Source organism: Rhinolophus sinicus, linkage group LG18 (genome assembly GCF_036562045.2).
Source record: "Rhinolophus sinicus isolate RSC01 linkage group LG18, ASM3656204v1, whole genome shotgun sequence".
NCBI lineage: Eukaryota > Metazoa > Chordata > Mammalia > Chiroptera > Rhinolophidae > Rhinolophus > Rhinolophus sinicus.
Window position 1 is genome coordinate 3,430,191 of NC_133767.1, and position 23,626 is coordinate 3,453,816.

The following is a 23,626-nucleotide window of genomic DNA, read 5'->3' on the forward strand; positions in this document are numbered from 1 at the left end:
CCTGATCACGGATGTGAGGTCATGGTACCATATTCCAGCTCGATTTGCCATATTCAACAACTAAAGTCTCCTTTGTTTTCTGAAATTTTGTTTATAACCTATACAGATGCCCACTACGGTCCCTTAGAGATAAAGCATGCCAACTCCATTTGCTTATTGTTTTATAACTATGACTTTTCGGGGGGCAGAGGGGTTCTCTTGGTTGTTCATGGGACAGTGATGCCTGATAGAAAAGACCCTCATCTCCAGAATGGGTCTTTGTTTTCAGCCCAGTGTGAGTAATGAGCAGTTTCCAGTCATACCCATTATTCTCAACACATGAAATGCACACGAGTTCAAGGGTGGCCGTGGGAAAGTGAGGGGCTCTTCTCCCACTGCCTGGCAGACTATGGGACTCAGTATCTCTGTAAGAAGTGAAGTGAGCAGCTCTTACCACGCTCACGTGAGATGGCGAAGCGGTAACAAGAGCTGGACTCTTCGGAGCTGTGTGAATGAGGGCTTTGATGTGAGCTCCAGCCTCAGCACTCTCTCCCATTCGTTCCTTCACAGGCTTCTAGCTCTTAATAAGCCAAGACAGTCCCAGCTCTAGTGAACCTTCTGCCTTCTGAAAAGCCCAACTCCTGCAAAATCTAATGCTGGAATAAGCACTGGTATAGGTTACATATTAAATAGTGGGACATACCTTTCATGGGATGTTTAAGTGTAAAAAATGATCATACTACAGTATTAACGTTTTGGCCAGATACTTTTTAATATCTATCCCTTAACAGTCCTTTCCTTGGTAAATGAAAGATCAAACTAGATTTCCTTTAAGATGAAAAGTTTATTTTTCCTTTTGCCTAGAAGCAAAACTAGTGAAAATTAAAGTATAAAAATAAATACAATTTACATTAATGGACATTCCACTTCAAAGTAAAAATAACAAAAATAACAAAAAATAAATAAAAATCCGTTAAAAGCACAATGTCTGGCACTTTTAGGAGAAAAAGCTGTGAACAATAAAAAAATGTGTAAAACACACAAGCTCTTATCTTTAAATTAAAAAAAAAACACTCAAGTTTCTCATCCTTAATCTAAAACTAGTCTTAACTTTCTCCAAAACATACTATTTGTTTTCGCTAATTTGCATTAGTATACATAAAACTTTTAGTATCTATCTTACTGGAAAGACCCACAATTATATGAGTAAGCTACCTGTCTCCTGAGTTTTCAGAACGATAAAGCACAATGTATCATATTAAGATAATTTGATATACTTTGCCTACAAATAGCAAATTGGTAACTCAAACATTTTTAAATGTCTTCTAATTTCCTGGTTCACTCATTCAATAAATGACACATCTCAATAAGGAAAATCAAGTTTACACCCAGAGTAGGTTATTACTTTCTGTCTACACCTGGATATAAAAGTTAAACTTTAAATAGAACAGAAAATCAAAGAAAACAATCTTTATCTCCACATTCTTAAAAGGATATTAAGAATATATATAGTCTGCATTTTCAAAAGACCAGTATCTTTTTAAAATTCAAGTTAGATTAAATGTACACAATCCCAATTGTATGTGAAAAGCACAAAGCCCTTTTTGGAAATGGTACGATAAATTAACTGATATTCTCTTTCATAAAATCATGTTCCCTTGGTAACATTTTTTTGGTTTGTATTTTAAATGAATATGTTAGTGATGAAAAAAAAAAAAAAACCTTAAAAATTAGTGCCTCTTAATGCATAATTTCAATTAGACAATATTACTATCTCATTTGAAAAATTGAATTGATTATGTAGCCCTTTATTCTCTCCTAAATCAAGCATGCTAGAAAAAGCAGACTATGAAGAATCAAAATATACAGACTAAATAGAAAATAAAACTGCATGCAATGCGTCATTCTGTCACAGACGTGAATGTAATAATAATGCATGCCTAAATGCCACTCCACGCAAGAAAATTGTGCTGTCTTCACCAAAGTTGTCACCCTCCACAAGGAGACGTTATAATTTAGTAGAAATGTTTCCGAAGGACTCGGGGAACGTACATGAAACCTAACACTTCTGTAAGACAGCTGTTGAGAGGAAGGTGGACTTGTGAGCAAAATAGTGAGACCCAGCTGCTTCGGAGGTAACTGGTAGATGGACCACAATTAGCAGCAAGTGTTTTCGCCTCTGTGGTCCTCCTGTCAGCCCAAGACTGAGAGATTAACCAGAGATTTTTACAAAACCAGGGGAAAACGTTCTTCTGCAATCATCTCCCCCTTGAACAGAACAGTAATTTGTTTATCAAGTTCAGCCAGCAGTCAGCAGAGATGAATGAAATCAATATTTCAGAACTTATCATTGATCACACCTTTTCAATATTTTGTAGAAATGAACCCAAATATCCTTTTAACTTTAGAAAAAGGATCTCAGCAGACATCTGGGTAAATAAACAGGTTCAGCACAGAGCTGAGTCAATTAACTAAATACTAATTAATCCTCACCCAAACCTAATATTATGAGGAATGGGGGGGCGGGAACGGACTGGCCAGACTGACCAAATCGTCCAGATGATTGCTTAGCCCTCCCAAGTCACTTCATGTGTGTAAACAGAATCCAGGGCTAAAGAAAAAGTCGTGGGCAAGGACAGTAAGATGGATGGAACCTTCCCCCCTTTTTCATCCTAATGAATGTTGTCTTCTTAAATTGTCGCAACATTTGGCCGCTTTCTTTGGATTTTTCCTGCATATACTCCTAAAAATAGAGCAAAACTAATATTATTTCTGAATGTTAGTTTTTCTGTGATAATAACTATTTAATGAGTGCTTACTATGTACCAGGTACTGAGCTAAGCAATATACATTATCATATTTAATCTTTACATAAATCAATCCTGAGGTAGAAATTGTTACCTCTATTTTACAGATAATAAATCTGAGACACAGGAGAGTAAGTAAGGGAGCTAGGGGTAGAGATTCTGAGAATTCAGTTCAACCTGATCTGTCTTAACCATTTTGTATTACTGCCTCCGTACTCTGCTTTAATTAGTGGTTTCTGAATTTCATTATCAACTATTGTGTCAAGCATAAAACATGAAATGAGTAAATATGTTTCAAAACATACGAGATCAGTGATTTAGCAATTCCGTTTGTGAAAACTATCAATAACTTGAAGTACTTTGCAGCAAACTTTGACACCTTAGAATCCTATTTCGGTGTAAGTATGACATTCTATCACCATAACAAAGAAGAGGTGCCTATAAATTGCTTAATGAAGGATTCGCTCTTCACGTAGATCAAGTCAAAGCATAATTTCAAATGTGTTTGAAACATAATGTAGGTCATTAAAAATCTAAGCAGGAAAGGCATCTTTTCAAGAACAACTATGTATATGGATCCCTGTGTTGAGACTCCAAGTTAGAATTTTAATCAGTCATATCCCAAATTTTCACTTTATGTAAAAGGATAAAATTCTTGAGTCTTTTTCAATTACCTAAATATGCACTCTTGTATAAATAAATCTTTGGAAAAAATAGGAAAGAATTTTTGTACTTGTTCGGGTACATGTTAATGATACATATTCATTCAAGGGTTAAGTTTGTTTGTATTCATAACTATGTTGCAGTTGAACCACAACAGTTGTAAATACTGAACTTCATTGTGTATTATTAACTGCAGTGACTTCATCTTTACACTGTTGAGTGTTACTGAATAAAAACAGTAGTTGTTATTTTGCTTAGAGGTTCACAAATGACAAAAAGTGGAGATGAAATGCATGAGACAAGAACATGGAGACTAGTCACTGTGGCAAATACGCAAGATTGGGCAAAATACTACTAATTCCTCAGTCATCTGCCAACTAGCTAGGATGGAACACTAACATGAGGAAAACACAGAAAATGTCGTAAAATTCCATATGACTTCGCAAGCAACATATTTGGTGTTTGGTCTGCCTTCTTCCAGTAATCTTTCAGACCCACTGACTCAGACGACCTCTGGAATAGCAGGATCTTCAATTATATAATCCCCTTGAAAAGAACCCACTGACTGTCACTCACGGTGACTTCCAAAAGACGATACTTAAATTATCCTCTACATATGCAAAATTATGAATTAAATTCACCCTATACATGCAAACGGTCAGCAATCATTTCAAAGTTATGATCAATATCTTGTTCCTTCTTTGAACTTACGTAAACGGTGAAAACATGAAAACATTTCTCATGTTGCTTGTTCCCTCCTAATTTGGAGGAAATCTCTTAGTAATAAAAGCTCTAAAATATGTTAATTGCATATTAATGAGATTAGAATTGATTAAAGATTTAATTTTCATTACCTAGTGATTCACTTAGATTTCTTTTAACTGCTTAGAAAGCAGTACAGTTAAAACCAAACATTTGGAAAGTATTTTTAATGGATCATGTAATTTCGCGTGAGCTCATCAAAGGGTGTTAACAAAGATACCTAAGACATTACTAAAACATTAGCTTAAGAGTTTTGCATTAGTTCAACATTCAATCTGTCTTCTTGCCACCATACATAGAATTTAAAAATAGTTTTTAATTTAGCCCTTAGATAATCCTCAAATAATGAACATAAAGAGAGATTTAGCTCAAGCTTCTTATTGAGCAAAAAATTAAGGGGAAAAAAACCCAAACAAAACTCACCCCTCCCACCTGTCATATTTACAGGTGATCTTGTGGTGAGAGGGAGAAACTTTCCCCTTATGTGCAGACAGCATTCCTGGGGGTTACACGCTCCCCAAACTGAACATGCACAGATGTAGACATCAGACATTATCACACTTCACTCATTTATAAAAAGGTTTCTGAATTAAACAAGTACAATTCTACCAATTTTTCAGATTAAAAATAAATAAATACAGTGTTTCCATGGGATTATTGCAGAAATCAAGGTTGGAACCACCGTTTTCCTAGGGCTCCCGACTGCCACAAAATGCTGACACAAATCATCGCTAGCAGGAGTGGTGGTGAATACGGCAGGATGATGGTGGCAAGGACAGACCACAGACCCCACGTGCGTGGCCTGTGTCACGGGGCAGCTTGTGCTCTTCTGTCTTTTGAATGGGCTTCAGGGACTCGTGGCTACACACCTGACACAGGCGCTCTGTTAGGCATTCTGCTCTGTGAAGACTTCTGTCTATTTTGCACAACCCCCTTCACTGCTGTCTTAGGGCTTCTAATTGAATATAAAAAAATTAATAAGTCACTTGCATTAAGGTCTAAATGTTCAACATTCAAAGAAAGCAACCATTCTGCATCAACTGTTCTCAGCAAAATAAACTTGAAAAGAATTTAAGTCTTATACACGCTTGTGTAAAGAAGCTGTACTTTTGCTTCAGCAGGAGACTAAGAGCCATGGCTTATGCTTTGCTGGAGAATCACTGGTGATGCTGAACTTACTCTACACAGGCTTACAATACTTAATGAGCCAAATGGTATGAAATGAAGCGTAAAAACATGCCAACAGAAGATGACAACTAAAATACAACGCACAACAGAACACCAAAGGGTTATCTCCGAACACAGAACTTTAAAAGATCTTGAGACTATAGGAGACAACGCATTCGGAAAAGAGTTCTCCTTTACATAAAGGCACTAAATGATTTTCCCCTCACAGCTAATCCTGACTTGAACAGTTTTTAATGCCCGTGTGTGTCGCAGTCTTACCCTTGCCTACTTAGCAGCCTGGGAACAGGGGCATTCTGTCCTTGGTTTGGCTGAAGGACTCTGTTGACAAAGTAAACAAAAAATTAATTCAACAGGATGAATTCCTTCTTCCCCCCATTTTCTCTCAAAAGATGAGAGCTGAGAGCAGTGAGGTGGGGGTCATCTACGCAACGCTATGGCCGATGTAATAGTGCAAAGCAAAGCAAGATGGTTAAAGCAGATTAACCCAGTACGTATATTTTGTTCAACAAGAGCCCAAACTTTAGGTTTCTGTCAGGAAAGAGGTGTGCGACGTAAGTTAATTAATCCCTCTGTTTTTAGATAACTTATTTGTATACTTTCCAAAAGCCAATTTCCTTTCAAACATCTGAGATAAGAAACTTCACTCTTATAAGAGTAGAAAACGGGTCACAAATATTAAGCTCGCTTTCTAAGGTTTTGAAGTAAGTATCAAAGTCCACCTGGGCTGTGGGCTGAACTCAGGATACATGGGGCTCAAATGTCCACCAGAGACAGCACGTCCCACAGAACATTCCAGAACATGTGGCCTGACGTGACCAGGTACATGACCGGGTGTTAACATGGATTCTGAGCCTGAGACCCTCCAGCTGAACAGGGAGTGTCTTACTGATGTAACGTGGAACGAAGCCCACAAAGAGCAAGCTCGGGATTTATACCATTTTCTTATCTTTGAAAAGAAAAAAAAAAATAGCCTCACAGTGAGACTAAGTAATTTTTCTCACCTTGTTTCAGAAGGATTTTGTTTAACCAGAAATTTCTTATTTGGCATTCCCATTTCAGCAGCTCTAACAGTACAAAAATAAGGACACACAAACAGTATATTTAGAAAGAAAGAAAAACATGTTTACAAATGTGATACAGGATGGCAGAAACAAATCATCATTTAAAAGTTGGCGTACCACTGAAAGACCTGTAACAAGCATACTAAAGACTACTGTCACGGCAGAAGAGTCTGAATATGATAGTTATTAGGATAATTGCATTACATTTTTCCTCCCATGAAGTCTTTAGGATATTAGAAAAAGAATGTATTTAAAAGATATAAAATTAACACTGAACGTAAAGGATGAACTATGTTTACAATTATTTGATTGGCTACCAATTACAAAAGTTGAACACTGACAAATTTAGTAGTTTACACATTTATCTGAAGAGGAAATCAGATTTTACCACCTCATTTTAATAAAACTCATTACATAAAAGGGGATTCTATCAGTTCAGCTGTAGAAAAGTGAACTGTTCCTTATTTCTAACCTGAGTATACAAACAGACCAACCAATAACTAAAATTAGACGGTTTGATAATAAATACATGTGACACAACACAAGAAAAACTTACTTCATGTACTTCTTCCTGTCAAGAGACTTCTGTGTCGCAGCTGAAAGAGCCACTCGTGGACTCTTCATTTTATCCTTTCAAACACAAAAGTGACATAAAGTTCAGCGGTCTCCATGACACCCCTAAATTACAGCATAGGACAATCTCTAATGGCCGGGCAAGCATCTCTTACCAGCATTTTGAACTTTGACTTCGTCTTTACAACTGAAGCAGTCTGATGTTTAAAAACAAATTATTTTCCCACGGAAATAAAAAAATTGCTCGTTTTACTTTTGCCAACCACACTAAGATCATTGATTTAAACCACAGATCTCCAACATTGATCTATTTCAAATTAACTTGGAGCTTATTTTCTTACTCTGATTTCCAAATGATGCAAAAATCACGTGACAGTTTTAAGGCAATTCCACCAGGAACAAATGATAGTTTTCTTTAAGCCATCCAAGCAACAGTCAAAATCCAGTCGCAAAACAAAGTGTAATACTTTCACTGATTTCTTTTAAATCCATCTACAAGAACTGTAGGAAGGGTGCTGAAGTCAATACAGAAGAACCTCATTGTGAAATAAAAAGAAATATACACATAGCAGTGTCTGCCCCTGGTTCCTGCTAATATTCGGTCATTGACCCAAGTTCCTAACACAGAGCAAAGCTCCTAAAACCCTTGTAGTCTGAGTGATACAGTTGGTAGAAGCATCTTTTGTTCTAGTATTTGGTCTTTGACACTGGTTCCTGACACAGAACTCCTAAACGACTGGAGTTTTCTGGGTGATAGGAAGTGTTCTAATGAGGTGACTCTGCGTGGACCCCTGGACAGAGGCTAATTATCAGAAAGACCAAACATGATTAGAAGCTTGAAACTTTCAGCCTCACCCCCTATTCTCCAGAGACAGGAGAGGGGCTAGAGACTGAGTGAATAACTGGTCATGTCTATATAATGAAGCCTCCATGAAAATCCCTGACGATCAGAGAGCTTCCGGGTTAGTGAACTCCTACATGTGCCCAGAAGTCTGCAGGGACAGAAGCTCCGGCTCTCAGGTCCTATGCATCCCTTCATCTGGGTATTACTTTATTATATAATAAGCCAGTAAATGTAAGGAAGTGTGTCCCTGAGTTCTGTGAATCACCCTAGAAAACCTCAGACCCGAAGCGGGGGAGGGGTCATGGGAACCTTGCTTTATAGCCATCAGTCAGAAGTCCAACTGACGACCTGGGACTTGCGATTAGCGTCTGAAGTGGGGACAGTCCTAACTGCCTCCTTAACTTGTATTATAGTATCTGATAACTCCAGGTTGGCAGTCACAGAACTGAACTGAGTTGTAGGATAGCCAGCCTGTGTCAAAGAATTGGTTGGTGGTGGGGGAACCCACACATCTGATGGCAGAAGTATTTTGTGACTTGTAGAAGAAATTGTTTTTCACTCATTCATGAAAAAATCAGAGAACGTACCATTTGCCTGAGCATTTTCTCTTTGCGAGCTTCTCGATCATGATGTAGAATCGACATTCTTTCAGCTGCATCCATCACAAAGAATATGTCATGAATACCATAGAGGGCAGCTCGCAACTAGGTTCAAAGGGAAAAAACATTGTACTCATTTAGAGGGTTCAGTAATGTTACATGCACTTGTATTTAGAGGGAAAGAATGAAGTTTCCATTGAAACATATTATCAGTGGGTAAGTGAGAGCCATAAAACAGCCCATTTCCCAGCACCCTCAGGACCTGCCACCTCACCTGAGCCAACACTCTGTCCTGAAGAGAAGCATCCTGTGCAGAAACAGCCCCCCTCTTTAACGGTGCTTCAGACTGAAAACTTCTGAGGAATTCCATAGTGTCCTGAAAGAAAACAATGCTCCTTCAGAAACCATCTTTCTAGGAAGATTCATGATCACTGTAGTTCCTTCTTGTTTTTTTTCTCAGTCAAGCCAAAATTACTAAGAACACAAAACTATTACTTATTACAAGTCAAACAGCTCTCACGTTAAGGTAAGATGAAAATACACAAACTACTTCATTTACGTATTTTTTTAAATTACCTGAATGAGATTAATAATCAGATTTCTAAAACTGTCTGTTACAGTAACTAAAAAATGTTTGATCTGCCCAAGTTCTAAACTAATTTGTCAACTCGGCTGTAACAAGACTGATAAAAACTGTGACAGAGTGAAATACGAATGATTTACAACAATCTTACTTTTACAGTTTGTCGAAGTTGCTTCAGTTTATCTGTCTGCATAAGCCTACGAGTAAGAAATCCTTTTGCCACAGCAGTTATTTTATTAAACTTTGCTTGTACTTCTGGACTGAAAACCTAGAAGAAATAAGATAGACACAATGTTTTAAGAAGCTGAGCATTACACTCAAGATTGTTTTCCTTAATCTACTACAATGAACTAAGTTCTTCTATGTACACATGTTCTACATAATTTCATCTCTAATAAAAACTAATAAGCTACTTGATGTACGGCAAAAATATTCATGCTCATTTGTACAACCTAAGAGAATGCAGCTCTTTTAAAAACAGAAAGATAGCTAGATAAATAGACAGAAGAGAGACACATATATGTTAGATATCATTAAGTTTGCCCACCTGAGACCATTTAGTTGTGGCCCTTCCAAAAGGCCTTGTGACTAAGAGTTTGGTCAAGCCACTAGTTGATGGTCCCCAGAGGTAGAATGGTGCTTCATTTACAGAACCAAAGCTATGTTGTAGGGCAGAATTTGTGAAAGCTGGAGAAATATACATAGAGTGTTATACTTGATGCCACATAACCAGAAAATGCAGAACACCCAAATACACACTTCTGACAATCATTAAGGATAACAACCGCCTCTGAAACTGATCCACATGTGGGCTTGAAATATTGATGGAATTGAAGCTTAGGCACCAGATGGATCTTTTCAACATGAACAGCATCTCAGGATAACTGATGACGTGAAGATAAGCTCTTGCGGGGACTGAGGAATTAGATGTAGTAATTCAAGATCACTCCAGAGAGAGCAAACCGTGCTTTCCCTTGAAGCAAGTCACCTGCTGCGTGAATGAACAAAGACTGGACTCCAGGTCAGGTTTCCTGATATTTCCTTTGTGAAGGTGGCTTTTCTCAGGAACACCTGCTCACCTGTCTTTGATCTACTGCTCTCATTTAATTTTTCACCAGTTACTAAGCCATGGGTTGGACATGGAATTACTTGAAGAAGAAAGCTCCAGTTTTCAAGCGCGGCGAATGAAATGCCTTACGATAACATCATTTTTTTTCACACGGAAAAGGATTTGTAAATATTTACCAGAACTGTGAGAATGTGCCGTGTGGAGTGAGTCCACGTGAGACAGCATTGCTTCCAGCACGCCGGAGTCACTTACTCTTCTCCACTCTATGGCCTCCGCACCGTTAATGCCCAGCTCATTGGCTTCCGCGGCAGTCGCCTTCTTCTCTTTGAACATTTTCTCCTGTTCTTCTATTTCCTGTACATTGACAGTTCGTTATCACATGCTAGGTAGTTTGTTCAATTGTATCCCAAAGTAGTATCATTTTAGGCTTAGCTAAAAGTATATAGAATTATCAAAAAATTACTATTTCAGGTTTTCCTCCCTCAGATAAAATTGACAATTTGTTTAATTGATTTTAAAATGTGATACATTAACAATAATAATCTTAAAACAAGTATCTTCCTCTTACGATAATACTCTCGCAGAATGCATATTTTAGCATCTATTTATAAAATACCTTTTAAAGATATTAAGTGTTGAACCAAGGAGTAAATAAAGTATCCTTCTGATAAATTCTACATTTTTGGATAAGAATAATCTAAATATTAAACCTCATATTCTGGCAATAAAAATATTATCCATGTATCAAAATCAATGAAGATATACGGGGGGAAATTACACGTATCTGTGACATGACCAAAGTTCACGGGTGTCCCAGCTAAACTCCACTGACCACCCTATGTCCCTCCGTTTAATTCCTCACCTTCTGCAATCTTTCCTGCTCCCGCTCCTGCTCAGCTATGAGAAGTGATAACTGCTGGGCGTGCTGTTCTTCTAGTCTCTTCCGCATTTCTTCAAGAGCTAACATCTTGCTTTTTACTGTCTCCTCACCTTCTGAAAAGAAACATGTCCCCCTCGGATTTAGAAAATCTGCAAGTCTAATATCTGATGTTTTATATCATTAACTTCAATTGTGATTCTCACTCGAGAGTATTCCTGGATCTGACATAATATAACCAAGACACAGCCAGGTCCCCACTTTGGACCACATTCTCTTTTGCCACTCTCCTTATTTCACGCTATCAAATAAAGGTCTGCATCTCACCGTCCTTACCCACTCATTCGACAGATCCCCTTATGATCTGAAGTGATGGTGCCCAAACTATGTTATGTTCAGTCTACATTCTCCTTACTCCACCTAACTTCAAAATGTGGGCTCCATCCCTAGAGGGGCTCCCTCCCTCGAGGGCTGCCTAGAGATAGCCCACAACGGTCAGCCTACTTTGAGTTTGGCCTTGGTGAAGAAAACTGCCTCTCCCAAGTTCAAGTTCATGCTCACATCCAATGTCCTGATCAACACAGCAGTACATAGCCCAGTCCCCTCACCCCAGCTCAGACCCACTGAAGGACCATCCACACTTCAGGGGGCCCCGTGGGGGCAGCTGAGGTCTTGGCTAAGGCTGTGTCCCAGCTCAACCTCTCCCTCAGCGCCTACCCTCCTTCCACAGGTGTGGTCCCAAGAGCCCTCCCTCAGAAACAGCCTGCAGGCCCTTCTCCATCTCACAGTGGACTTCCCGAGCAACAACAAGCTCTGGGCGGCTCTCCACACACAGCCCTGCCTCCCTGCCCACTCCGAGAGGGCCCAGGCTACCAGGGCTGTACAACTGCCACGTGTGGGTTTTGCCTACTTCTGGGTTTCAGGGAGGCCGCCTCTGGCCATGTTACATGGTTTACCTGGAGAGTCCCGGTTATCAACTGTGGTTTTTGTTTCAGTTCTTACTAAGTTGCACAGGTGTATAACGATCTGCCCCCACACTATTTTTCCTACACACCATGTTATTTTCAGCATGCAATTTTAAAGAGTGTGAAGTGATTTTTCAGGAAGATAAATATCACATTAGAGCAGAAATGTCTATGTGTAAATACTTAACTTACTTGATCATATGTCATCCACATCGATAATGAATTATGGCCATGACAACAAAGTAAGGAGTAACGCAGAAGACAGGTTGTACCAAGCTGTTGTTAATACACCAGATGCAACAGAAAATAACTTGGAATAATTTCAATCGCTAAAGACACTATTCCTGAAACTACTCACAAAGCCTTACAGGTGACACTTTCTCTAATAATTTGATGTTAAACTGTGTACTGAAGGCCCAATTCCACAAAGATCACATCACACATGAAAAGACAAACTGATGAAAATACTGGAAACCATCGTCCAAAAGGGAAACACCATAGCAATACACTGGATTCAACTAGGAGGGATGTTTCATGCAAGACCTTTACCTGCCGTCTTTATCAGTACGCTCTATAATACCAAGCGGATAGTGAAAGATTCAAAATTTACATTAAAAACTAATTTAAGAAAGCCTATCAAACGGCGATAAACTGTAACTAATTATACGCTCTCTGATAAGATAAATGAAGTTTGGTACCCTAATGAACACATGAAGACTATTATTATTATTTCACAAAATGTCCATCAGAAGTATTACATAAAGGTGCCATCTGCTTGGCAGGTATCAAACACCTTCAAATGTCCTCACCTTTGGAGCTACTTTCTAACATTTGATTCTTGCTGACGCAGACAGATCCCTTAGGGTATCTTTTGTCTGGCAAATGTTGCCTTTCCTGTTCAGCTATTCCAGGAGTTATGACATAAGGGCAGTTTTCTTTTTGCAAACCGTCAACATCCAAATCAAGTCTCTGTTTCACATTCTCAAAACTGTCATCCAAAAAGTGTTCATTTGCACAGACCACTGTAGGGGTGTCGACCGGCTGCCTGGCACTCTGGTTTTGCATCAGTAAAGGAGACGGGTTCTTCACATCATAAGACTTATTCAGTTCCATTTGTAAATTGCAGGAGTTTTTCTCTAACACGCTGGCTGACTTGAGTCCACTTGTGGTTCCAAAGTTTGGACTCGCTATGCACGGACCGGTGGCATAGGGCTCATGCAATCTTGGCATTGGAGGACACGGACTGTCCAATTTGTGTGGTCCTCTTCCGTCACATGCCAACTGACCTTCCACAACAGCAAGTCCATGAATGACTTTATTTTCTATGTGATCTCCTGAAGACTGACATACCTGATCTGATTTACCTAAAACCATTTCCTGGACGGCTTCTGGTGTATTTTTGCTGACATAAACCTTGCTTGAACAAACGTCTGTTAAATTGATCGGTAACTTTGGCACAGTTTCAGGGATGTTAGTTTTTTCATCAGTACCTTGGACAACTAAGTCTACCGTCTGTTCTTTTCCTTTAGGACTCAATTCACAGGCATTTATGGGGTTATTTATAAGTATATGACACACTGATGATGGCCTAGAACGCCTTCGATGCATTTTAGGACTCAGGCTGGGCTCCGGACTAGGTAATTTGGCATATGAACCAGTAAGACTTTTGATAACATTATTTTCAGTAACAAAAGTGGGAATGACTTTAAAATCAGAATCAGGATCTGAAACAGCGGGATGGCCGGTTCCTATAGGTATGTCCGCTTTAGAAAAGCTACCTAAGACTGATGGATTCACATTGCTTGCTTGAGTGGAAGCACCTTGGAGAAGAACGTTTGACTTATTAAGGCTGGGCTTGTCAGGAATGATGGAACCGCAGTGTTTGCCGATCAGCTGGGTTTTCTCCTTTACACAGCCAGTCACCATGACATCATTTTCTTTGTCTGAATGGCTCTCGTTAATACTCCTCTTTGCACTACTTCTCAGACTGCGTCTCGATTGTTCTCTTTCTATATATTCCTTTGACTTTTTCATCAGGCTCTGAAGACTCAGGATGTAGGGATCTGCAGGAACTTCTTCCAAAAGGGATGGTTCCTGTTTTTCATTTGTTGAGAACAGACCATCAGAAGTAAGAGTCTCTTGTAGGGTTACTGCGGAGGTCTTCTGAGAAGCTTCGTTTTCTGTGTGGCTAATATTGGAACAGTCACATTGCTTCAGAGAACTGAGTTCTTCTGAGTTCCTCGCTAAGTCTATCCCATTGGATTGAAACTGGCCCTCATTATTCAATGGTAAAAGTCCAGTTATCTTTTCAAACTTTGCTAAAGTGGAGTGTTCAGCAGGGCTTGGCAAGATATTTGGAAATGTAGCAGGAACATTCAAGTTTGTGACTTCTGAATGAGAGTAAACTGTTTCTGTCTCCCACTGATCAAAATCACTGGTATGAGGTGCTTTTCTAACCTGAAAAATGGAGATTTAAAAATTAATGTTTCCTCATTGCACAAAAGCCTTTAATTTCATTGTTTTCTACGATAAAACAAATTAAAGACTCAGAGTTCTGATATTTGAAAACACAGACAAACAAAAACGAAGACGACCTTTTTGTACGGTATGCTTTGTCACATGGAGCTCAAATTACTATAAATAACATGTCGGTCACCCAGGACTATTTATTAAGGTGTTTTTTTAAAAAAGGAATTTATTAATTCTGATACAAATAAGAACATATTTGCAAGTGTATACACACACACATTCATATATCCATGTGTGATTTAACCTTGGAATAGAAGCATTTTCCTTAACTTTCATTTGATTATGTTATTAATGTCACCAACTGTTCCTCCACAAGAGCCATCATCTCAGGATAACGACATGTAAGATAAACAGTAAGTAGTTAAATGTCTTACACAAATGCGTCCCTCTTTAACAAAGACTAACGTGCCCTGGATACTGATTAAGGGAAAATAATTTAGTAACAAGACTCTGGCTTCCCACATGCTTACTCCAATTTTAACTAAAATCCTTTTGTATGAGGTAAACTTGAGTAAACGATAGCTCAGCCATGTAGCTTAAATTACTTAAAAATAAGAAAAATTTCAACTTAACACTCAATTTACTAAAGCAAATTTCAATTTGATTAAATGATGGTCATTTAAAATAGGAACCTGTTAATGAGTTTTAGAACAAGCGAAATTAAGTAAAAAATTGATAAATTAAGATGAGAACAACTGTATACACAAGAAATACAACAGGAAAAAAAATAAAATTACATTTTGTATCTAAATATTTCAACTTTGCAAAAAAAATTAACAGTGAACTAGGATGGTTTCTAAAGATTATACAAGATTATATTAAAAAATTATTATATGAATATAGGCTCCAGAATCCTGAATATTAAGATTTTTTTAGTTTTTTTTCCTAGATCACATGCTACTCCTGTTTTACCTTACAAACCCCAAGACATGTAATCGTTTTCAGATACTATGCAATAAACAGGACAAGGGGTACGCAGTCACAACCTCAGGACCAAAGTAAAACAAAAAGAATACATAGTCACAAAATCCATGCATATATTCATAGGTTTAAGTAAAATCAATTATTTCCTTAAAACATCTTACATTTCACATTTGTGATATTCAGCAACTACGTTTTTTGTACACCACTAATATGAGCCTTTGGTTAGATGATTTAAATAACAACCACAAAAGTCTATCATAGACTAATATCTTTCACAAATGAAACAGACCTTAGAAATCTAGTTTTAATATACGAAATTACCTGCATAATCAATTCATCACTCTACAGTTCAACATTGTACATGCTCTAGCAAAACAGTTTTCAAACTCAACAATAATCGCATTAGTAATATATTTGATATATTCCCTCAAGGGACCAAAAATGATATGCCATTTTTGTTTCAATAATAAAAAAATACCTAGTAATTCAAAAACCCACCCTTACTGTGATACACATTATATTTTTTTAAACTTAATATGAACAGTAATTATAACCTGCAAATTAAAATCTATTACCCATAGAGAAATGAAAGTAGCAGTTAATATCCTAAAATACATTGTACATATATTATCCAGTAGAATTACACAAACCACAAACTCATAAGAGTATGGAAAATTAAAAAGATGTAATCAGCAAAACAGTGCTATACATGGCAGAAATTATTTATTCATTCTTTTTGGTATGAAATGATCCAGACCTAAACACAGACTGTTTATATAATTTTAAATTAAGCTAAATAAAAACAATTACAGAGGTATGGATGTGTTGTTTAAATGGTTTTAATTAGGATCTAAGATGCATCTGGGCAATTCTACTTATCTAATCTAAATTGCATTTGTGTATCTATGAGCAGAATTTTCACCAAAAAATAATTGGGGGCAGTTGTTTACAGAGAATGAGAATAAGAGCATTGAGTCAATAGTCTGATTAGTTCAGAGGTAAACTACAATGGACAATTCTATCCTTTTGTCACTGAGAATTCAATGTTTTTAATCGTAAGACATAGACAATAAGCAATTATATTCAGTGTAGGGCTCCACTGCCTAAGTACCCTCCGATCAAGGACTGGGCATCACTAACAAGCAAGGGAACTTTCTTTGGAGCAACTGAAATGGAATATCACAAATTATGAAGCTTCTCAAACACAACAGTAAAGTATGTTGGTAACTAACTAGTAAGTGCAAATATATTTCTGAAACATTATCATCAATGCTTATACAATTATGATTCCTTAATAATTTAAAAGAGCTTAAATTACACACCTGAACATTTTCAAGAACTTCCTGGACACGAGTCAGTAAAGCTTTCTTCCTATTAACCTGCTTTCTCGCTTCTACATCAAGTGCTTTCTGCTTTTCTTGTTGCATTTCCTTCCTTTTCTCAATGTTAAGCTGCAAAACGTCATAAGTATGTAATTATTTATCATAAATACAAAAATAGCATAAAATCAGGACGTTTTCAATTAGAATGACTAAAAGTATCTATAGTGAAAGAAATCTGAGCAGCAGTTGGGTTTAATGGCTGGGATAGGGTATGCAAGATCTTTAGGTGGTGATGGAAATGTCCTCTGTACGAGTTACACAACACATGAAATTTGAATGCTAAAGATGTGTACATTTTACTGTATGCAAATTATTCTCAACTGAAAAAATAAGTTGAAAGAAAGAAAGAAAAAGAAAGAAAGAAAGCCTGTTCTCTTATCAATTCCTCTAAAATGAGAGATAAAATTTACTTTTGGCCACTGATGAGCTTTTCACTTGGCAATGTCATACTTCACTGAGTCAGTTACATTCTTCACAATCAGTGTACATTTTACCTCTCTGCTACCTCAAGAAAATCTCCAAAGGTTTAATGATAAAAGAAACAGATGTTTTATTTGCCTACAAAATCAGAACACATATTTAATTCTACTTCACCGTAACCTCCAATGAAAACATAAATGTACCTAAAAAACTGAAAGCCTCCAAGCATTATATCTTTTTACAGTGGATTTAAGTCTTATTTATTAAGTCCTGGGAAGTCTTCTCACTATTTTAAGGAGTTGAGGCTTATTTTAAACTTATGCATATGGAAAACATGTCCTAAAAAATTATTCCAAAGTTGCAATATTCTTCTATCAAATACAACATAAAAAATGGATGAATGTCAATAAATATAGATTTTGCTTATAAATAATTAACTGACGGAGTCACAATGCTAAGCTGTAAGGCACAGACATTTTGTTCCATATTAAACTAATCAAGCCTTATGTCATCAAGTAGCTGATAAAAATGGTTGCAAAATTTTTTCTCCTTTGCATGGTACCAAAGAATCACTCCACAGTTTACTTGGTAATAAAAAGGGGGAAAGAAAATTTATACCTTTAAAGAATCATCTGGCAGTCACCACTGTAAAAGCAATATTCAAACTAAACATTGAAACAGAGGAACAAGGAGGCATTAGGTAACTTCTGATTTAATTTACTATGAAGTACATGGCATCGTCTCCAAAGAATTCTTGCCCAAAATATGTAACCTGACTCTAATCAAAGTTTTAGACATACTTTCCAGTTTATAGGAACTATAGGGACTGGAATACAAGTTAAATTATCACTGAAGGAAACAACTAGACAAATCCAATGGAAGGCACTCTACAGAATAACCGGTCTGGTCTCTTTAAAAACTCACTATCATAAAAACAAAAAACAAAATTTTTAAGAGGTAGAGGCACTGTTCCAAATCAAGAGAGATTAAAAAAATCATAACAAGCAAATGCTATTTGTCAATTTTGACTGGACCCAAATTACAAAAAAGAAATTATAAAAGACATTTTGAGCACAAATTGAGAAATTTGAGTATCAATGGAATATTAGATGCTATTAAAATTATTATTCATTTTCTAAAGGTGTGATAATGGTATTGGGGTTTTATGTAAGAAAATGTCCTTATTTAACGCTTCTATAACTTTACAAAGATTTCTTTGGTCACATAGATGAGTATAACTGTAAGATATTCCCCAAAAATGGAATTGCTGAATCAAAGGTTACGTATACTTTTAAATTCTGATAAACACTACCATATTGCTCACCAAAAAATAAAATTAACTGATTCTCTCAGCAAAAGTGAAACATAAGTGCCTTTTCCCCATAGATCCTATCAGATCTTTTCAAATCTAGTAGACAAAAAAAAAAAAAAGCTCAAAAAAAACCCAACTCATTTGTATTTCTTTAATTATGAATACGTTAGGCATCTTTCTGATGTTCATAACTCTTTCTTTTGTTTTTCTATGAACGGCCTTTGTGGGCCACTATAGAAAACAAGGTTATGTAAAAATCAAAGAGTGTTTACCAGCGGAGAAAGCACAGCCACTCCATGGAAGCGAATAAGTGAGATGCTTTCAGACTGGACAGGTAAAAAGCTCTCAGTGGACAGTGATGCTTCTTGGATTCTGGCAAGACTCTTCTCACAGAATTTCTCATATTCCTCCATCTTCCCACCACCACACTACAAAAGAGAAGAATGTCATTTTGAATGTGCTGAGAAAAATACATCTTAATTATTTGGCCAATTGTATAGAGCACTGAAATATTCCTAGAACTGGCCCTCCCAGAATTTTTTCACTGATCAGGAGCTAAATCTTGAGTATAAGGTAAAACATAGGTCACGATCCTCCCCAGTTGAAGCTTGCTTCCGAGAGTAAACATTTTTGAACACTTGCATGTAAATCAATCTTTGAATGTGATTAGTTTAGAAAAGTACTAAGAACTCACTCACCAATGAAATCTACTTTAAAAACACAAAGTTCTATACCACTTTACTAACTTTAGATTACAAAATAGAATACATTTTCTCAAGCAGGACTTATCTACACAGCACAAGAAAAACTAAATTATAGAAAGGTAGAAATGCTTTACCACAAAAAAAAAAAAGACAAAAGGGTTATTTAAATAAAAGAGGATATTTAGTTTTTAAAATTCTTTTTCTATCATGGAGTTCAAAGTCTATTACTTGCATATCTAAAAAACATAGTATGACTCCATGGTCACTGGCCAAATCAGTCAGCAGTGGAAAACAGAAAATCTATCGGCTCTCATAATAATTCTAATTGATCATTGAAAACTGAAACCATTGCCAAACTACTTAAAACAATCAACCCTGTAACTTCACAATTTCTGGAAAATTATAATGGTGGTTATGAAAATACAAGGGAACCAGGAAGGATTAGCCACCATATTCATTCAGCTAGCAAGCATTAAATATTTGATTGCCTGTTTCCATAGCATTATGTCTGGCATTGTTTCCTTTAAATAAGCAAGGGAAAATAAAAAGGGAGTCATCATCAGACTCATAACCAACAAGGGAATGAACTGTGAGAACAGAAAAACTAATACAATAATGTTCCTTCAGTGTGCATTTTAAAACAATTAATTAATTAACAAAAGACAGAGGGCAGGGAAATTCAATTCATGATGTAGGATATGCAAAGATGAAATAAGATAGAATATGATACTGTCCTAAGCCTCCAGGTACTTAAAAATTCAGTACACTGAAGTGCCAGGGACAAATTATAATACAATTAGAAATGAAGAAAAATCATATGAAAACTATGATTAGATTGACCAACTGGTAGTCTTAATAACTTCTTCCTACCATCCCACCAATTCTAAATCTTACTATATTCAAATTATGCAAAGTGAGAGTTTAATTCAAAGAAATGTAACCATAGCAAGGCCTCAATTTTCAGTCTAGATTCCAACCTACATTATAATTATAATTATCTTAAAAACCAAAATATGCAGAAGCTAAGATGTAAGAGAAATTCAAATGACCCCATTTTTACTAAAATACTTCCAAATATTTTTTATCACAATCCATGCATCCAGCATTTTGCGGAACATAAATAGATTACTCATACAATTAATGTTAATAGACTTCCTATGGCTACACAAACAAAGAATGAAATTCTATTTTAAAGGTCTGGGAAATTTAAGGAAACAAAGTATCTTTACAATAGTTTTAGTTTTCTTTCAACAACATCACATAGATATGCCTCATTGCTTCAGAAAGTTAAATTCATATCCCTTAAACAGTACATGTATGTCATACACACTGCAGGTGGACAGTAATTTCTTATAATTACAGCATAACTTGTGGCATCAGCTATTGCATGAAATATCCAAATACAAGTGCTAATATGGTGACTATGGAAATTGCCAAATGATCCTAGAAGAGCATGACTGGGTCCTTCTTATCCTTCAGCCTCAGCTTGTTGGTCCCCTCCCTGGAGAGCCTATCCCTGGTTATTCCATCTAAATTAACCCTGCATCAGTCACGACCACATTACACTGCTGCTTCCCAATTTCCACAGCACTTACCACTATCTGAAATTATCTTGTTTGTTGCCTTGGTTTTTGTCTGCCTTTCTCCAGTGAAACGCGAGCTCCATAAGCACAGGTGCTTTCTCAGTCTTGCTCACCACTGAATCCCCACGACGCAGGAACAGCGCCAGCACTCAGTAGCACTTGATAAAAGTATGGAACAAATACATCAGGGTAGTTAGCGCAAAGAATAACGTAAACCAGGAAAAAAATGAGCATCGACTATATAGCAGGGCAGCTAGCAAGGAAGAATGGTAGTTTCGTGGATGACCCTATTCTCAGAGAAACTGGCACCTCTGAACTGCAAAGGCAGCCACTTAAAAAGTGAGCATCCGTAGCCTGTACGATTGAGCAAGACGGAGCCTCGTTTCTCACAATACAAACACCTCTGTCAGCAGGATTTTATTTTTAGGGAGCCCTGACTACAAGGCCACACCAACCACAAATCTACTGCCCCATACTTGACCATCAGGCATTACCGGCTCACGTGAACTAATAATCTGTCAGCTGCATCAAGTTCAGACATGCCTCTTCTTTTCCATCTATACCAGGACCCTTCTCCAAGTAAGCCTCTCTGCGAACCCCATCCACTCGTGGCCCTGCTCCCTGTTCCTCACCAGTGCTTTACGAGTCACATCACTGAAGGGAGTGGTAAAAGCAACACAGAACAGATCTTGCCTTCTTCTCAGATTCTAGATGGTTGGTTACCCATCAGTCCTCCCAAAGACATAAACCTCTGGTAGAGGCCACACGGGGGAAGGTTTCTTATCCAGGCACACACTAGCTGCAAGTTCTTGGCAATTCACTTACCATCTCTATGCCTCAGTCTCCTCATCTGCAAAATAGGGATAATCTCATCTGCCTCAAAGAGATCCTGCGAGGATTCAAGAAACTAATACACGGATGGCAATCAGTATCCTGCAGGACATGCAGAAAGCATCAATGAAAGGGGGGCTGCTTTTATTATGCAGATGATGATAGTGATGATGATGACTTATCACTAAATTACGAACTCCTGGAGGGCAGTGAACAGTGCTGGTTCCTGGTAAGACTCAAACATAACTGTAAAACATGGACAGGAACACAACAGCTTCCTCATTTCTTTTTTTTCCAGACCCCTTCCCATTGAATCAATCTCTAGCACCTGCCATTAGCCTCGACGTGGGGGTAGGGAACTGGGACCAAAACCCGAGAGAAGCAAAGACTGGGAAGCACGTAGCAGCATGAGCGGCAATCACGAGGATTTGCTTTATTATCCTCATGCTTCTGCCCCCAGAGAGTCGCGCAGGCAGAGTAAACAGCGCTCCCGGGGCCTCCGGTTGTGGTAACCCGCGTTCAGAAATGGCCAGCACACACCCTGGGGACGCCTCCCTCGCCGGCCTCGTGGCCCAGTGATTTGAAAAGGCCCAGTTTTATCAATAGGAGATCGGCTCGGGCCGGAGTTTATTTACCGGGGACCCTCTGCCCTCACGCCAGCGCCCCACATCCACCTCCCCCAGCTCCTTGGATAAGGCGCCATCCCGAGGGCCCACCAGGCGGTGGTGCCAACATCCGAGCATCACCTCCGCGCTGGGTGCCGCCGGCACCCGGGCCCCCGCCTCCGCACACCGGCGCCTTTCCAGGGGCTCGAGGCCCGGGAGCCCAGCATTGGCGCTCGGGTTCCGTACGGAGCCCGCCCTCGGCTCCTCAGGGCGCCAGTTCCGCCTCGCCCGGTGGCCCCGCAGCCGGGACCCTCCGAGTCAAAGCCCCTCCTCACGCACACACCTGATCTCCTACGGCTGGGTCAGCTTTCCTCCCCTCACCACAGGCCTTGTCAGGAAGCAAATGGCTCAACTGGTACTGACAGAGAGCAGCTCGGTCCACCGCCGCCTCCTCCGCCTCCTCCCCGCCATATTACGGGTCTCTGGCGGCAACGCGGGCTCCTGGCAACCGCCGCCGCCGCCCAGACTCCACCTCTCAGGGAGGGCACTTCCGGTGGTTGCTTCCCGGGCCGTTGAAACCGTTGGGCCACCAGAAAACTACAGTCCCCGAGGTGCATTGCGCGCCTGGGTAAGGCTCCTAGCCCAGTGATGAAAGGGCGTGGTACTTACGGGACGCGCGGTGCGCGCCGGGAAACGTAGTCTTCACTGCGAGCTAGCGCCTCTAGCATCACAAATTATGATATAATGACCCCTTTCATTTTTTAACTTGGCTTTACGCTCTGCCTCTCTTATTGACCCTCCTCCCCGTGCCTATTTTTGCATAGGTAAAATGAGAATTTTAAAAGTGACTGTCACAAGGGTGGTTATGAGGAGCAACAGATACTTCTCGCCCAATGACTGGCTCGTAAGCCCCACGACCAGCCCTTGGTAGGACGTAACGTTAGGAGGAGAGGTAGCAGTGGAAAAGTCACTGGCCTAAAACTGGGGTGGCTTGAGTCAGTCTTGGCTCTGCCATTAACGGCTCAATTCACTTCACCTCTCCTGGCCTCAGTTTCCTCATTTGCACAAGGAGGGAATCATTCAAATCCCTTCCAGCTTTATAATCTGGTTTTGCCTCATTTTGCTATGCCCTCTCACTCCCTCAGAGTCTGAACAACCCTCCTAAAAATCAACTGAATTCAGTCTCCTGAGATGATACCTACCCACTGAGGCTGTTGTGAGAATGAGATAACGCACAAAGCGTTCGCTGGCACAGAACCTGCGACATGGTAGGTGCGCTATGAAGGTTAGCTGTACCCCCGCACACAATTATTTCCCCCCACGATTATGTAAGCCCCACAAGAGTAGGAACCCTGTAGGTGCTGTT

At 38.7% G+C, this 23,626-nt stretch overlaps 1 protein-coding gene across 4 annotated transcripts; it reads right to left on the reverse strand.

Moving 5' to 3' along the window:
* Positions 1-803: 803 nt before the first annotated feature.
* CCP110 (centriolar coiled-coil protein 110) lies at positions 804-22,851 on the reverse strand. 4 transcript variants are annotated; one of them, XM_019753043.2, is made up of 17 exons: positions 22,604-22,797; positions 21,650-21,757; positions 20,837-20,982; positions 18,810-18,965; positions 16,746-16,874; positions 12,780-14,427; positions 10,991-11,121; positions 10,305-10,482; positions 9,607-9,746; positions 9,211-9,327; positions 8,751-8,852; positions 8,465-8,581; positions 7,017-7,090; positions 6,401-6,463; positions 5,658-5,717; positions 5,081-5,166; positions 804-2,722 (listed from the first exon to the last, which is right to left on the reverse strand). In XM_019753043.2, the coding sequence occupies exons 4-17, from the start codon at positions 18,948-18,950 to the stop codon at positions 2,670-2,672; spliced, it is 3,039 nt and encodes a 1,012-aa protein (XP_019608602.2). In that variant the 5' UTR covers positions 18,951-18,965; positions 20,837-20,982; positions 21,650-21,757; positions 22,604-22,797; the 3' UTR covers positions 804-2,669. The 4 variants fall into 4 exon arrangements, with proteins under 4 accessions (XP_019608602.2, XP_074179023.1, XP_019608605.2 ...); XM_074322922.1 differs by lacking the exon at positions 5,081-5,166 and having other exon boundaries at positions 22,604-22,851; XM_019753046.2 differs by lacking the exon at positions 21,650-21,757 and having other exon boundaries at positions 22,604-22,753.
* Positions 22,852-23,626: the final 775 nt, after the last annotated feature.